At 38.2% G+C, this 15947-nt stretch overlaps 1 protein-coding gene across 4 annotated transcripts in view; it reads right to left on the bottom strand.

Moving 5' to 3' along the window:
* Positions 1–15947, bottom strand: part of LOC106874122 (tetratricopeptide repeat protein 23) — a 191496-nt gene that overhangs the window by 123991 nt on the left and 51558 nt on the right. For all 4 annotated transcript variants that reach the window (XM_052970647.1, XM_014921734.2, XM_014921732.2 and 1 more), the window contains exons 6-7: positions 14766–14891; positions 7889–8015 (exon numbers count right to left, since the gene is read on the bottom strand). In XM_052970647.1, the coding sequence (XP_052826607.1) occupies positions 7889–8015; positions 14766–14891 (253 nt within the window). The remainder of the gene's footprint in view (positions 1–7888; positions 8016–14765; positions 14892–15947) is intronic.

Genomic DNA, 15947 nt, shown 5'->3' with positions numbered 1-15947 from the left:
TATATATATATATATATATATATATATATATATATATATATGCTTGTATATATGTGAGATAATAGCTTCAGTAGTATTAGTGAAATAATTAAAACTGAAATTATTATCTCACATTACAATAGAAACATTATTGTTTCACTTTTGACACGTAATACTGAAATAGTGTAAGAGATAAGAGATTGCTCAGGGCTCACATTAAGCAAGAAGTTGAAAATTTTTTTGCTCCATGACATACATGGACCTTAAGTAAGACACGTGTAAAATTCAAATGAAAATTGGTTGGGTCGTTCTCTGGTTTTAGTGATGCACACATACAGAGAGACAGATAGATAGACAAACAGACAGACAGACATTCTCAGTTTTATATATACAGATACTTGTTTCAGAGAGTGTATTGTAGCCATGCTGGTGCACTACTTAGAAGGGCTTTAGTCAATTACTTCTTTAAATATGGCACCTATTCTATCAATCTTGTTCTCACCAAATATCTAAGTTACAGGGACAAAAACAAATAACTGTTTTCAAGTTGTGACCCCCACATACAAATACACATATGCACACACACACACACACATGCATGCACACACACATTTTGTGTGTGTGTGTGTGTGTGTGTGTGTGTGTGTGTGTGTGTATGTGCGTGTATTTTACAAACAAGGAAGTACGTGGTGATATCAAAATTTCTCAGACTGGTTCTGTAGTACGCCAATAGATGGCAGCACACAGAGGCATGTGCTGTGACAGCTAGCAGTCACCTCCATGAAGCAGTGTGCTGAGTAATATCACTGTGTCTGCTTCGCAGCCTGTGAAATTTGTGTTTTTGTGATCATATGTATGCTGTAGTCTGAGATTTTCTCATGGACAGGAAGTTGGAACAAAGAGCCAATGTGAAATTTTGTGTTACATTTGGGAAGTCTGCTACAGAGGCGTTGAGTATGCTTCAGCAAGCTTACAGCAACAAGGCAATGGGTCGTACACAATGGGTTGTATACTTCAAAAGCAGAAGAACGTCCCTGGCAGGCAATGAGTGATCTGGAAGACCTGCCATGACCATCACCGTCAGAAATGTGGAAAAAATTCATCAGCTTGTGCATGAGGATAGTCAGTGGACAATCAACAAAAATTACTGATGTTGTTGGTTTATTGTATGGGCAATCCTAACATCTGAATTGAACATGTGGCATGTCTCTATCAAGTTTGTCCCCCACCCACTGACCACTGAGCAGAAAGAACATCATATTGAAGTCTGTCAAGATCTCTGTCAGCATGCTGCTGATGGTCCATCCTTCATGTTGAGGATCATCACTGCTGATGAGAGTTGGGTCTATGGAAATGACCCTGAGATGAAGCACCAGTTGTCACAATGGAAGAGCCCTTCATCTCCATGACCAAAGAAGGTATGACAGAGTCGCAGCTCAATCAAGACCCTGCCCATCATATTTTTTCAATATCTGTGGTATTGTGCACCTAGAATTCATCCTCCAGGGTCGGACCATCAATCAAGAGTTCTCCTGTGATGTTTTGAAGCATTTGAGGGAGGACATTGGCAAAAGTGACCAGATCTCTGGAGTGCAAAGAATTGGATTCTTCACAACAACAATACACCCTGTCAATGAGCTTTCTCACCAAAAGGCAATATGGTATCACTTCCACATCTGCCCTATTCACCAGATTTAGCACCTGCAAACTTCCATCCCTTTCCCAAGACGAAGCTGCAGCTCAAAGGTTACCATTTTAACAGTGTTGTTGAGATCCAGAGTAAAATGCAGAAGGTACTCCCACCTATGGAAAACAACCTCCAAGCCAGATTCCAAAAGTGGTTAGAACACAGGGACCAGTGTATTGTTGTGTAAGGTGACTATTTCGAAAGAAATAAAGTTAAAACTTAAGTAGATAAGTTATTTCTTAGTAAATGTATATATAGTCCAGGAACTTTTTGATACCATCTCGTAAATTTCGAATGCACTATAGCTATGAAAATAGCCAAGAAAGATTGGGTGTTTACTATTAGAAGACAGAAGAAAAGTTGCCAGCAGGTGGCTAAAGAGAACCGAACTCCATATCTCTCAGATACTGGGTAAGTGCTCTGTATTATTAAGCTACACAGCCCCTGACAACAATTTTAATGCTAAGTAATAGCTTTTGGGAATGCTATTATTGGTTTATCCCAATTAATAAGTTCAACAAAAGCAACAACACAACAGAAAGTGTGAGGAATATTAATGCAGTATATGGGGATCAGACAATAAACGTAAGCGAGTGTCAATGGTGGTTCCTGAAATTCTGAGCTGGAAACTACAGCCTAGAAGACGATCCTTGTCCTGAAAAATGTGAAGAGCTTGACGAGGACGTCTTGCAAACTCTGGTGGAACGAAATCCCATTGTAACTGTTAAGTAACTAACAGAGAAGTTTGGATTTGGTCATTCAATCAGTCATTCAAGTCAGTGCCAGAAGAAAAACAACCATCTTTGGTTTCAAGACGAACGGTGTTCTTCCATCAGGATAATTCTCAGCCACATACAGCGAGTATGACATTCCAAAGGCTGGAGCAGTTTGAATGGGAAATGATGCCCCACCCACCATATTTTCTGGACATTGCCCTATCTGATTATCATTTATTCCGCAGTCTTCAAAATCATTTGGATGGAAAAAATGTGAATTCTGTAGATGAGGTCAGAACAGTACTAGAGGACTACTTTTTAATCATGGACAAGTGAATTTTGGAAGAGGGCCTTGCAAGCCTACCATATAGATGGAAGAGCATTGTAAAAAATGAAGGATAGTATATCTTAGATTAAAAAAGAACTTTGCTTATCTTAATTTTGAAAACTAAAAGAAGTATAAACAAAACACATCATTTATGGGATGACCCAATATTTAACATTAAAATTGATGGTAATTGTTGTCAGAGACCACCTTGCTAAATGGTATAGAGCACTCAGCTGGTACCTGAGAGACATGGGGTTCAATTTTCTATAGCTGCCTATTGGCAACTTATTTTTTCCATCTTCTCAGTTGTTTACACAGTTATTCTGTGTTCAAAACTTACATTGTTGTCTGCAAAAATACTAACACACTTGGTGCTTCTAAAGTTTGTTTACAATATATATATATACATATAGAGAGAGAAAGATAGATATGTATGTATGTATGTTTAAAACAGGCAGGTCCAGACTTTCCATATACCAAATTTGCTCATAAAATATTAGTTGGCCCGGAGCTAAACTTACATTCTTGTCTGTAAAATACCAACACACTTGGTGTTTCTAAAGTTTGTTTACAAAATATGTATGTATGTATGTATAAAACAAGCAGGTGCACAGTTTCCATATATCAAATTTGCTCATAAAGAATTACCTGACTTAGGGATAAAGAAGAAAATACTTGCTCAAGGTGGCACACAATAAGACAGAACCTGAAAACATGGTTGCAAACGAAGTTTCATAACCACAGTCATACACACGTGCAGTTCTCTCACCTCTTTCTATCATACACATATATATATCTACACACATACAAGCTTATACATATACATGAAGAATTACTTTGAATGTTTATTCTACTTGCATTTATTAGTATCTGATTCTTTGGTACAGTTAGCTAAATTCATTTAACAGAGTGCATTATAGGTAACTACTTGTATTTATTAATCACTTATATATATATATATATATACATACATGTATATGTTTATGTGTATATATATATATGTATATATATATATATATACACACAGAAACATTATCATTTCTAAATCTCTTAATGAGAGACATTCAGTAACAGTACTCTAAAGTAAAGATTATTTGCCAACAGAATGTGGCAGTCCCGGTTGGGACAAATGTTACTGTTTTTTAGCCCCAGGCAATATCATCTCCAGCTGGGTATATGACACACTATCTATGTCCTTATATTTTCGAACTGGGGAGTTCAGCATTCTCACTCAGCACAAAGCAATATCTGTGGACTGCGGTTATATGTGTGTGTGTGTGTGTGTGTGTGTGTGTGTGTGTGTGTGTGTGTGTGTGTGTGTGCTGCCATCCGGTTTCACCAGTCCTCAGTCAAATCGTCCAACCCATGCTATCATGGAAAGCGGACGTTAAACGATGATGATGATGATGATGATATATATATATATATATATATATATAATATGTATATATATAATATGTATATATGTATGTATGTACACATATTCTTTTATTCATTTATTTTTACACTTGTTTCAGTCATTTGACTGTAGCCATACTGGAGCACCAACTTTAGTCAAACAAATCAACCCCAGGACTTATTCTTTGTAAGCCTAATACTTATTATATTGGTCTCTTTTGCTGAACTGCTAATTTATAGGGATGTAAACACACCAACATTGAGTGTCAAGCGATGGGGGGTGGGGTGACAAACACAGACACAAACAAATACACACACACACACACACATATACGTATATATATATATATATATATATATATATATATATATATATACAGCAGGCTTCTTTCAGTTTCTGTCTACCAAATCCCCTCACATGGCTTTGGTCAGACTGAAGCTATAGTAGAAGACAGTTGCCCAAGGTGCCACGCAGTGGGATGGAACCCAGAACCATGTGGTTGGGAAGCAAGCTTCTTACCATCAGCCATGCTGCACCTATGTATATATGTATATAGTATCATAATCATCATTGTTTTCACATCCACTTTTTGATGCCTACATTATCTGATGGAATTTGTTGAGATGGATTTTTCTACAGTCAAATGCCCTTTCTGTCACCAACCCTCACCACTTTCCAAGTAAGGTAATATTTTCCCATACCCAGATATGTTTTTTGCGGAATATTAGAAATTAATGGTACAGCTTGCATAACAGTGACTCTCATTTACAATTATAACATGATATCAAGACAAAAGGACATAAACTTAAAGACATACATCTTATAAACATGATGGAATTCTTTCAGCTTCTCTTAACCAAGTCCAAGCACAAACGTTGTTCAGCCTGGGGCTGTAGTAGAAAACACTTGCCTAAAATGTCACATGGTGGAAATGAACTTAAAACCATGCAGCTGGAAAGCAGGTCTCAAAATGGAACACAACCACCACCACCACCACCACCAATCTCTCTCCACAGTAATAGGTGAGTGATAACCCATCTAGTACTAGTGGCCTGAAAGATGTGTCCAGCATACACTGTATGGTGTTTAACAAAATCCATCACCTCTCCATTCTTGTCCATCTCTCACTATATCCACTCTTTGCACCAAATTACTACAGTCATCATCACCTATTCTTCCCTACCCTCCTCCAATTCATATTTATCATCAATAATCCCTCAACCCTTGTTCTTCATCAATTGTATTCACCTTTCACTCATACCCTATCTCTCTAAACATCCCTCACTCTCCCCATTCATTCTTGCAACCTCTACACGCCCATGTTACCTGTTCATCTGTCTCCATTCTTATTTACCTGCTTGTACCTTGAGATACTCTCTACCTTCGCGTGCCCTCTCTACTGTAGCCCCATTCATTCAAAGAGGATCTTTGTTTTGCAAGCTACATGGTGACCTCACTAGTGCTGGTGTTATGAAAAAGAATCCAGTACAGTCTTCAAAGTGGTTGGAATTAGGAAGGGCATCTATCCATACAAGTAAATCAGACATTGGAGCATGATGCAGTCCTCAACCCTCATCATATCTTGTAAAACTGTCCAACCCAATGGCAGCAAGAAGTTGGAAGTTTAAAGAATAAGAAGATGATGATGATGATGATGATGATGATGATGATGATGATGATGAATTATGTTATACGCACATTAAGCTAAACAATACTAAACAGTCAGGCTGGTGGGCAGTTGAGCAGTTAGCCAATCAGGCAAGCAGACAAGCAGGAACCTACAGGCAGACTGAGAGAAGATATAAATATTGAGAAACAATGTAATTGACACATTGCAGCTCGTAATGCATTTATATGTATGCATATACAATGTGTTCAAGCTAAATATGGCAAGTTTACGTCTCCTTTTCTTTCAGGAACAACTTGATATATTGAAGAACAGCCAATGTCATTGCAGAGCATAAAACTTAAGTTGTAGTTAAGAATAAGTTAGCTGATATAGAAGAATAGAAACCATGTGAGTATTGGAAATGTGTTACTTGGATCATGAGGATTCATGCTAAGTATCAAAATGTCGACATCATGACTACCACTCAGTGCTCTGTGAACACTGTAAAAGATGTAAGATGTGACATGGATAGTTGTAATGGAGACTACAAAGCTGTGGCCAGCAGGAAGGGACACAGCAGGTAATACTCACATCCTTGAACAAGGACTTAGACTTAATTCAGACAACTACATAAAATTGCTGGAGACTGTGGTCAAACCCTGGCTGGAGAGGATTGTTGTTGGAAAGCCCTATGTATGACAACAGGATTCAGATCCTTGCCACATCTCTAGCAAGAGTCAGAAGTGGTTACCAGAGAATTCTATGACTCCACCAGCCCCAAATTCTGGCCTCCTAATTCTCTTATTGTAAGGCTATAGATTACTACGTGTGGGGTGTGGTTGAGAAAGGCACCAACCACACGGCCTGAAACACCAAGCTTGAGCTGGTGGTCAAGATGAAGGAGGTGTTCAAAGATCTTCCTAGAAACACACTGAGGAATGCATAGGCCACATTCTGGAGCAGTCTTGAGGCCAAAGTGGAAGCTGAGGATAGATACATTGTGTAAACTGATATATTTAATTGATATTTTTTAAATACTTAAATTTTTGGATTGGAAATTGCATTTTCTTTTCCTTTTATGTGTTAACTTGCATGTGTGTGTGTGAGAGAGAGAGAGAGAGAGAGAGAGAGATGATTGCTCCCATTGGTTTTGAGATATGAATGTTTGAAGGAGAGGACAAAATTAAAGAGAATAATAGAAAAAAAGAAAAAACTAAGAAGCTGCATATATTTGTATCTATTATTCAATAAACACAGTATGTGTTTATGAGCCACTAATAGTTTCATGTGATGAAAACAGTTCAGTCAGTATTTTATAACATGTCTGATGCCTTCACACAATCCTCTGGTTCTGTCCACATGGCATAACAAGCTAAAACAGGAAGACAGGATAAGAGAAAATATGAGAAAAGGCAAGAAGGGAGTAAATGAAAAGGTGGAAGATTGAAAACACTGGAAAAAAATGAAAAAGAAAACAGAAAAAAGAAAGAATGGTGGAGGGGGAATTAGAGTTATGTCCTTTTTTACCATAAGGACATAAGGGTGAATGGATAGGAGCCTAGAATCTGTAGCACAGCAGCTCAATTCAGATATCCTTGTTTGGATATAACATGATAGTTGTAAATGAGAGTCACTGTCATATGAACAGTGTAATTCATTTCCAATATTCTGCATAAAAATATCTGGCCATGGGAAAATATTTCTTTGCTTGGAAACAAAGTTTGGCAAGAGGATGGGTATTGGACCATAGAAAATCTGCCTCAATAAACTTCATCTGACCCATGCAAACATGGAAAAGTGGACGTTAAGCAAACAATGACAAATGGGTGTGCATGTGTACGTACACACACACACACACACACACACACACATTTATATACAGCATAGTCTTTCAACTATTTTTCCATGTTAAAATCAATAGCTGAAAACTTGGAAATGAAGTGAAAAAACTGTATCCATCAGCTGGAAAAAAATGAAAACAAGAAATGAAAACGAATTTTATATGCATAGAGTATCTAACAATTCCAGTGGAAGAGGCTATAGTAGCAGGGTTATATGTACGTTTGCATAATTATCTTGCAATTTTAACATTTTATTGTGCATGTTTCTGAAATAATAATGATAATGGTAATATTCTTTCTTAAAAAGTATAGCGTTACGTAAAGGATATTTTGCCCCAGTCTAAATAGAGCGCTATTAACTGTGGACTTCCTTCACCATGAGCTGCCTCAATAAGTTCGACAACTTGTTTGTAAGTATCCTCAGCTTCTGTCTGTTTCTTCTGTTTGCTGTAAAGTCTAACAGAAGAGAAATACAGAAAAGCAATAAACAAATAAACAGACAAAAAAAGATATCTATTCTTAAACCATTTGCCAAATAAAACTGACGGAGTTAACATAAAAAGGTAACAAACAACAGAAACTAAATAAAACTTCCTATTGTAAATGATGTTTGCCAAATGTGCGTAAGGGCGAAGTAAACTTGAAATATTTATTTTTGTTGAGTGTCTCTGGATTAATTAGGAATCTCAACATATCCAAATGGCATTTTTCCTATAGATACAAACAAAACATACATACACCAGCATACACACTCAGATTCATTCAGCTGAATATATGACCTGTCTTCATTCTCTTACACTATCTCTTAATATTTCTTTTTGATCATATATCAATGTCAGATATTATTTTTATTATTATTATTCTTATTTATTACCAACAACAACAACATCAACAACATCATCATCATCATCATCATCATCGTCGTCGTCGTCATCATCGTCATCATCATCATCATTACTATTATTATTATTATTATTAAAGCAGCGAGCTGGAAGAATCATTAGTATGCTGGGCAAAATGCCTAGTGGCATTTCATCCATCTTCTTCAACTTCTGAGTTCAAACGTTGCCAGGGTTGACTTTGCTTTTCATCCTTTTGTGGGGTCAATAAAATAAGTACCAGTTGAGCTTCTGGGGGTCAATGTAATTGACTTAACACTTCTCCGAAAACTATTGGCCTTGTGCCAAAATTTGAAATTATAAGATGGTAAGCTGGCAGAATTGTTAGCACACGGGGAAAAAAGCTTAGTGGCATTTTCTCCGTCGCTACATTCTGAGTTCAAATTCTGCCAAGGTCAACTTTGCCTTTCATCTTTTGGGGATCAATAAATGAAGTACCAGTGAAACACTGGGGTTGATGCATTAAACTAGTCCCCGTTCCCCAAATTTTAGTAGAATGGATTATTATTATTATTATTATTATTATTATTATTATTATTATTATTGTTGTTGTTGTTATAATTATTAATGCTGCGAGCTGGCAGAATCATCAGCATGTTGGGCAAAATGTTTTGTAGCATTTCATCCATCATGTTCTGAGTTCAAATGTCACTGGGGTCAACCTTGCCTTTCATCCTTTTGGGGTTGATAAAATAAGTACCAGTTGAGCATTGGGGTTGATGTAATCAACTTAACCCCACCCCAAAATTGGTGGCCTTGTGCAAAAATTAGAAATTATAAGGCAGCAAACTGGCAGAGTCATCAGCACACCAAGCAAAATGCTTTGTGGCATTTTGTCCATCCTAATGTTCTGAGTTTAAATTCCACCAACATCGACTTTGCTTTTCATACTATCAAAGTCAATAAAATAAGTACCATTTGAGCACTGGGTAGGTGTAATCAACTGTCACCCTCCCTCCAAAATTTCAGGCCTTGTGCCTTTAGTGGAAAGGATGATTGTTGTTGTTGTTGTTGTTGTTAAAGTAGTGAGTTGGCTGAATTGTTAGTGCATTAGAAAATAGTGTTTAAGAAGCATTTCTTCTAAGTTCAAATTCCACAGAGTATCAGCCAAGTACTAGGATCAATGTGATTAACTTACTCCTTCCAAGTAAAGTTGCTGGCCTTGCGCAAAAATTTTAATAATTATTGTTGTTGTTTGTTGATGATGGTGGTGTTTTTGGTAATGATATTATTGTGTTAATGTCAGAATTATTACTATTAATATTATCATCATGTGAGAGAGCAGCACATGCAATCAAAGTGAAACTGGGGTAAAATATACAAAGCCCAATATAGCCATCATGACTACCCGTCTGAAAAGGGTACACCAGGCACATGCATCACAACCATATGTGTGTGACATGGTGATCTCATTATCAAAATAAACAGTGCATGACCTTGCAAGTGGGGCCCAGTAAAAATTTTCTCCAGGACGAGTAGCTCATCCCACTCAAAACATCCCTAAATAACAGTTGTTTTAAGGATGATGAACAAATCATCCATGTTTCCAGAGGTGAATTATTCAAACCCCAAAGAATTCCTCTCAACACATGGCTATGATGCTCCCAAACTACTTCTGCTCATGATCAGAGATGCACATATGATCTGTCACTAAGGGACATCTTCAACTGGTTACGGTCAAACAATTGACAAGCAAATCTGTGGTATTGAGCAGAATATTTGCTGTAGCCCATATTTTATACCAAGACAAAAAACAGTGTAGTTAAGATCAAAAGCCATGTGAGCTAGTGCCTGGTACTGCATCAGGGAATTCTGTTATTATTATTACTACTACTACTACTACTACTACTACTACTACTACTACTACGACTACTACTATTACTACTAAAGTGATACAATGGTGCGGCTGGTTCAGATGCATCAGACAAAGCAGCTGAATCAGCTGACCCTCTCAAAATCCAAGGTAAGTGACCTTCTTCCATTTTGTTTCTCCAATAAACATGGTCCTTTTCAGAGTGGGGTGTGTGAATGTTCATGGCCTGGGGTCAGCCTGGAAGCTAGGTCACTTGTTAAACAACCTCAGGTCACTCAATTAAGACGCAGCCGCAATTAGTGAGACAAAGATTTCTAATGTGCAAGCACTAGCACCCATTTTCGATGATTATGAGATAGTCTCATCATGTGATCTGTTGGAAGTGGGCAGCAGGGTAGCAGTACTATTCTGAAAATCCTTAGATCTTGAAGTAAATCAATCTTCATGGACCTGGGTGGCAGGTTGGTGGTCCTAGATGTAGTGAAGGTGGTCATCTATGCCCTGACAGGGGCTGGAAGGCTAGAACTCTTCAGGTGTCTAGAAACATTCCCAGTAACGTCTTGCAGTTTAGTACTAGTAGGGGACAGGAGTGGGATTTTGGATGCACAGAAGGACTCTGTAGGACTAGTACACAGAAGAAGGAGATGCAAAAACCTCGGAAACCTACTCAGAGTCTTCCAATTGTTTGATACGTATCGACTGGATTTCCCTGATGTGCCAGTGTGGACATGGAGCAACCACAATGGGTCATCCTGATCATATCTAGATAGAGTATTTGTTAGGTCAGAGGATAAGGATAGTGTAGTTTTTCCACAATTTAAATTGGTCGGCTACACTGACCACAAGTTTGTGATCTGAACAGTTGAGTTAGATAGGACCCGTAGACAGAGACCTGGTAACTGGAAGTTAAACATGTTCTTTCCGGCACGCAAAGACGACAGGGACCGGATTAGTGAACTAGTTTAGTGACAGTTGATGGGGGCAATCATCAACAACCAGTGGTGGGCCGCCCTGAAGAGGGCAATTAGAGCATTGCCTCTGTTTTCATTTATCGCCTGACCATCATGCCTTATTTCAGTTACTGTTTGACAGGTTGGAGCGTCTCTTATTTAATGTCTTGTGGAAGGGATACCTTCCAATGGTCAGGCAGTGAGTCTGTTGCCAACATCTGAGTAGCGGAATAGCTATACCATGGCTCCTAATGCGCAGACACACTCTTAGGTTATGCCACCTGCAACGATTTCTGGATGGTGAGTGCATGTGGGGTCCTTTTGTGAGGCTTGTCTTTCTGCAGCTTATCTCCTTGACAGAGCTGCAGTCCTGGTTGAAGAAAAGACCGAGACTAAATAGCTGGCACCTAAAATGTCATCGGTACTCACAACCTTCTACCAGTTGGGCAATGGGATCAGTGGATGTTCTGCTTTAGAAATTTATATAGGATTAGTGCCGCGGAAATGCGATTAGTGTTGCGGAAATTAGTGCCGCAGATATTCTCTGGGAGACTCTGGGCACCAACGAGAAAGAACTGGCTAGTTTGTTCTGGAGGACTTACCAGGGAGCGTTACTGGTTTAAGATAAACTTTACAGGCTGTGCTGTCAGACAAATTTGTCGTTCAGTGTCCGGGTATTGTCGACTTGGGGGTTATGTTAATCAACTGCTGTCATGTGTGGGATGGATCCATCTCTCAGTCGAGTCTGTAGTGATGATCACACTGCCACCCTCCTCTAATCAGGCAGGCAAGGCAGTTTTCCATTGCCTGGTGGCTGTGGTGAAAGAGGCTGTTTGGTGGACAAAGCTGAAAGACTTGAGGACAGATACATTCCTCTTTGGTAGAGCTCTCACTAACTTCTTCAAGTTTCACTTGAAAAGGAAATTGAGAGTGAAGAGTGAAGTGCTGTCTTTGACTGAGTTTATTGAAAGGTGGCTAAAAGTTGCAAAAATGGCAAGAGTGGATGGTACCTCTTTAAGTGTAGACTTGTGAGTCGGAGAAAAGGAATTGGAGAGGAAAATCTTGGACAGTGGGGTTCCTCGATTATCCCTAAAGGCCTTCCTGTATCAGGAGGGCCACATCTCTATCATCTTCCCTGCCACTTTTTTTTTTGCTTTGTTAAACCTTTGTATGCTATGCATATGTCCCTTCTTTTTCAGTGTATACTGTGTATATTTACTTTCTTCCTTTTTTTTTTTTTGATCATTTCATTATACGTAAACCCCAACACTTTATGTCTGTCTTTGTATTGTCCCCCTCATCCTTTGCCCTTGTGACAAATAAATGAAATCATTACTATTGTTATTACTACTACTACTACTACTACTACTACTACTACTACTACTACTACTACTGCTGCTGCTACTACTACTACTACTACTATTACTGCTACTACTAAAGTGATACAATGGTGAAATCATTTGTATGTCAGACAAAATGTTTAGTGACATTTCTTTTGAAACTTTATGTGCTGAGTTCAAATCCAGACAAGGTCAGCTTTGCCTTCTATCCTGTTGGAGTCAATAAGATAAAGTACAAGTTAATTACTTGGGTCAATATAATCAATTTGCACATTCACCTCAAAGTTGCTGGTCTTTTGACAAATTAGAAAGAATTATTGTTGTTATTGTTGTTGCTGACATGAGTGGTGGTGGTGTGTTAGTAACCAAAATTTATTATTACTCCAAAGCAGAACTGAGAAAGAATGTCAATGGAATTCCAAGGCTCAGTTGCCCCTTGAGGATCTTGAAAGTGTCCTAAAATAATTCAGTTTTAAGGGGTTGTGAGCATGTCAGGGTGGTGGAAGAGGAGATCAGAAAGGCCAAATATTACATTGTGAGAAGATGACCACTGCAAGGCTTTTTTCACACCAACAATACTGCATAGACAGACACCTTGACTACATCAACCATATTGCCTTAATGTGTTGACTATCCAAAATACATTAAAAGAGAAACGTCTGTAAGAACCACACCTAACGACTATCACATTTGAAATAAAAGCGTCCCACATAATTATTGCAAAAAGGTTTGGTAAAAAAAAATGATTGCAGAGAAGCATTCCAAAGGAACTGTAAAAGAATTACCTCTGAATGAGGGTAAGATACCTGTCACAACTTTTTTAATGCTTCTGCTTGCTTAACATAGCTATATACAAAACAGGCTCTCAAAAAGTACATGGCCTGGTGTGTATATGGAAGCAGAGATACCTGCTCAATGATTTTTGTTTTCTACATCTAGATGTAGTAGGCATCAGCGAGACCAGGATTTCTGAGATGGAGTTGCTTCTTCTCATTCTGGATAACTGAATGGTTTATACATCATTCAGTCAGCTGGATTGAGTGGTAAGGGAGTATTTTCCTGGAAATACCTGGATCTAAAAGTAAGCCTGATATTCCTGGATTCAGATGATATATAGGTGGTCCTGAATGTGAACAGTAAAGAGGGAAATGAGGTTTTCATGTTCATGATTGTTTGCACTTGACAAGAGTTGGAAGTCAGATTCTTTCAGATGTACGGGGACATTTCAAGGAACAGCTCACACATCAGTGTTAATTTGCAATTGGAATGGGATCTTGGATACACACAGACATTGTGTTGGCCTTTAGAAAGACAAGCTGATGTGGACTGGCAGGTTCTGTTACTGGATTAACACAGAGCTGTGCTAACACCTGATCATTGCATCTTGTCTCAGGAAACAACTGACAGGATAAGAGTGAATACTCTTTTATTTCATTTCCAACAATTATTCTAGTGGGGTTTAAGGGGTACTGTGACTGATGATATACAGACACATGCCAAAGTTGTGACCACTGCAAAGATTCATGACAAATGACAGGAACAACAGAGTTGTCATTTATAGACTACATATTTCTGCAGTTCATTTTTTTTTTTGACTAGCTGCAGGCCTTGGTCAAACACAGGCCAAGGTTGCACATTTAGTATCTAAAAATGTATCCAGTTGGACAATGTAATCACTGGAACATCAATAATCCCATTCTAAATGTAGACATTAGAAAGTATGAGCAACAATAGACTGGGAATGATTCTGGATGTCAATAAGTACATTCAGAGCATTCTTTTCTGAAAGATTTTCGGATCAGAGATTAGAGACATCTTTTAAAATTGTTTGGCCTGGCACGGCTACAAAGAGAGAGGCCATTGTCAGCTTGGGACAAAGCCTACATGTACAAAAGTGCTGACAGCCACACTTACTTAAGATGCACACAGAGTGATGAAGCTACCCTGCATGCACTTGCTTCTCTGTCAGTAAATACAAAGACACTCATGTATACAAATGTGCACACACACACACACACACACACACACACATGCCATGCATACAGATACACACAGATAGTCATGTATACAAATGTATACATAGATGCACATACATTTCACACTGAGGAGGTTGATATTTGAGGACAATCATTGCAAGCAAGAGACCCACAATGACACATAAACATAGAAATAAGATGACAAAACAGTGAAAAGAAATTACTTACTGTGCAAAATCAAGAGTCAGTTTAATGGCCCACATCTGAACAAGCTTTGAATCTGAAGAAGGTAATTTCTTCAAATTTTCGAGAAAACTTTCTGCTTTCAAGAGGTTTTTCTCACTTTCCACATATGTGGAACAGACAGTTAGTTAAGGAATAAATCCAAAAAGAGCAGGTGTTCAATAATAAATACACATAATTTGTATTATTGCACATATTTCTGTAAAATATTTGTGGGTGCAACGTAAAAGAAGGATAAAACAGATCATTCAATGGGCTACTAGAATGTCAAAAGTCATTGAAAATCTTCAACTTCAGCTAATTAAAAGAAACTCCATTACAAAAATTAACTAAATGTAAATACACACGCAGGTGCACACAGACACAGACACACACACATATTTATACATGTAACACATAGAGTAACTCCAAATAAGAGCATGACAGAGCATGACAGACCATGACAACTCATCCAACCCACGTCAACATGGAAAGTGGGCATAAAATTATGATAATGATGATGATAATGATGATAACGATGATGATGATGATGATGATGATGATGATGATGATGAGGAGGAGGAGGAGGAGGAGGAGGAGGAGAAGAGACAATATGAGGAGCAGAGACAATATGAGGAGGAGAAAGGCAGTGCCTGTGACCTTCGCAGAGCCTCTCAGACTGAGGAGGTACAACGGAGGGGAACATGGACTACAGAGAGATCCAGATTTTCTGTAGACATAAAATATGGCAACAATGGATGAAACAGTGGTGATAGGAAGGCAAGTGTTCGACGGACCAGGACAAATGTGGTATATGCTGGTTTATTGGTTCCGAGAAAAATAGACTGATATCACAGTAGCAGAAGAATCAGGGAGATGAAATAGCTAGTCAGTGTGCCAGAGTGAGTACTGATGTATATAAGCATTTGTTCAGGGAGGGTGAATGGGTATATAGACAGATGGACAGAGGAATATAGATAAAAATAAGGATGTATGTGTAAGATATTTGTAAATATATAAGAGTGTTCTTTCATGTGTTGGCATTTACATGTGGGTATATGTATGTGTGTACATTATAGATACATTCACATATGGGAATGTATTTATGAGTGCTCCTTCATATGTTAGTGTGTACATGTGCTCTCTCTTTATATATATATATATATATATATATATATATATATATAT

Source organism: Octopus bimaculoides, chromosome 9, assembly GCF_001194135.2.
Source record: "Octopus bimaculoides isolate UCB-OBI-ISO-001 chromosome 9, ASM119413v2, whole genome shotgun sequence".
In the NCBI taxonomy this organism is placed as follows: Eukaryota; Metazoa; Mollusca; class Cephalopoda; order Octopoda; family Octopodidae; genus Octopus; species Octopus bimaculoides.
Note: the sequence above shows the minus strand (reverse complement) of the source record. Positions and strands in the feature narration are given on the sequence as shown.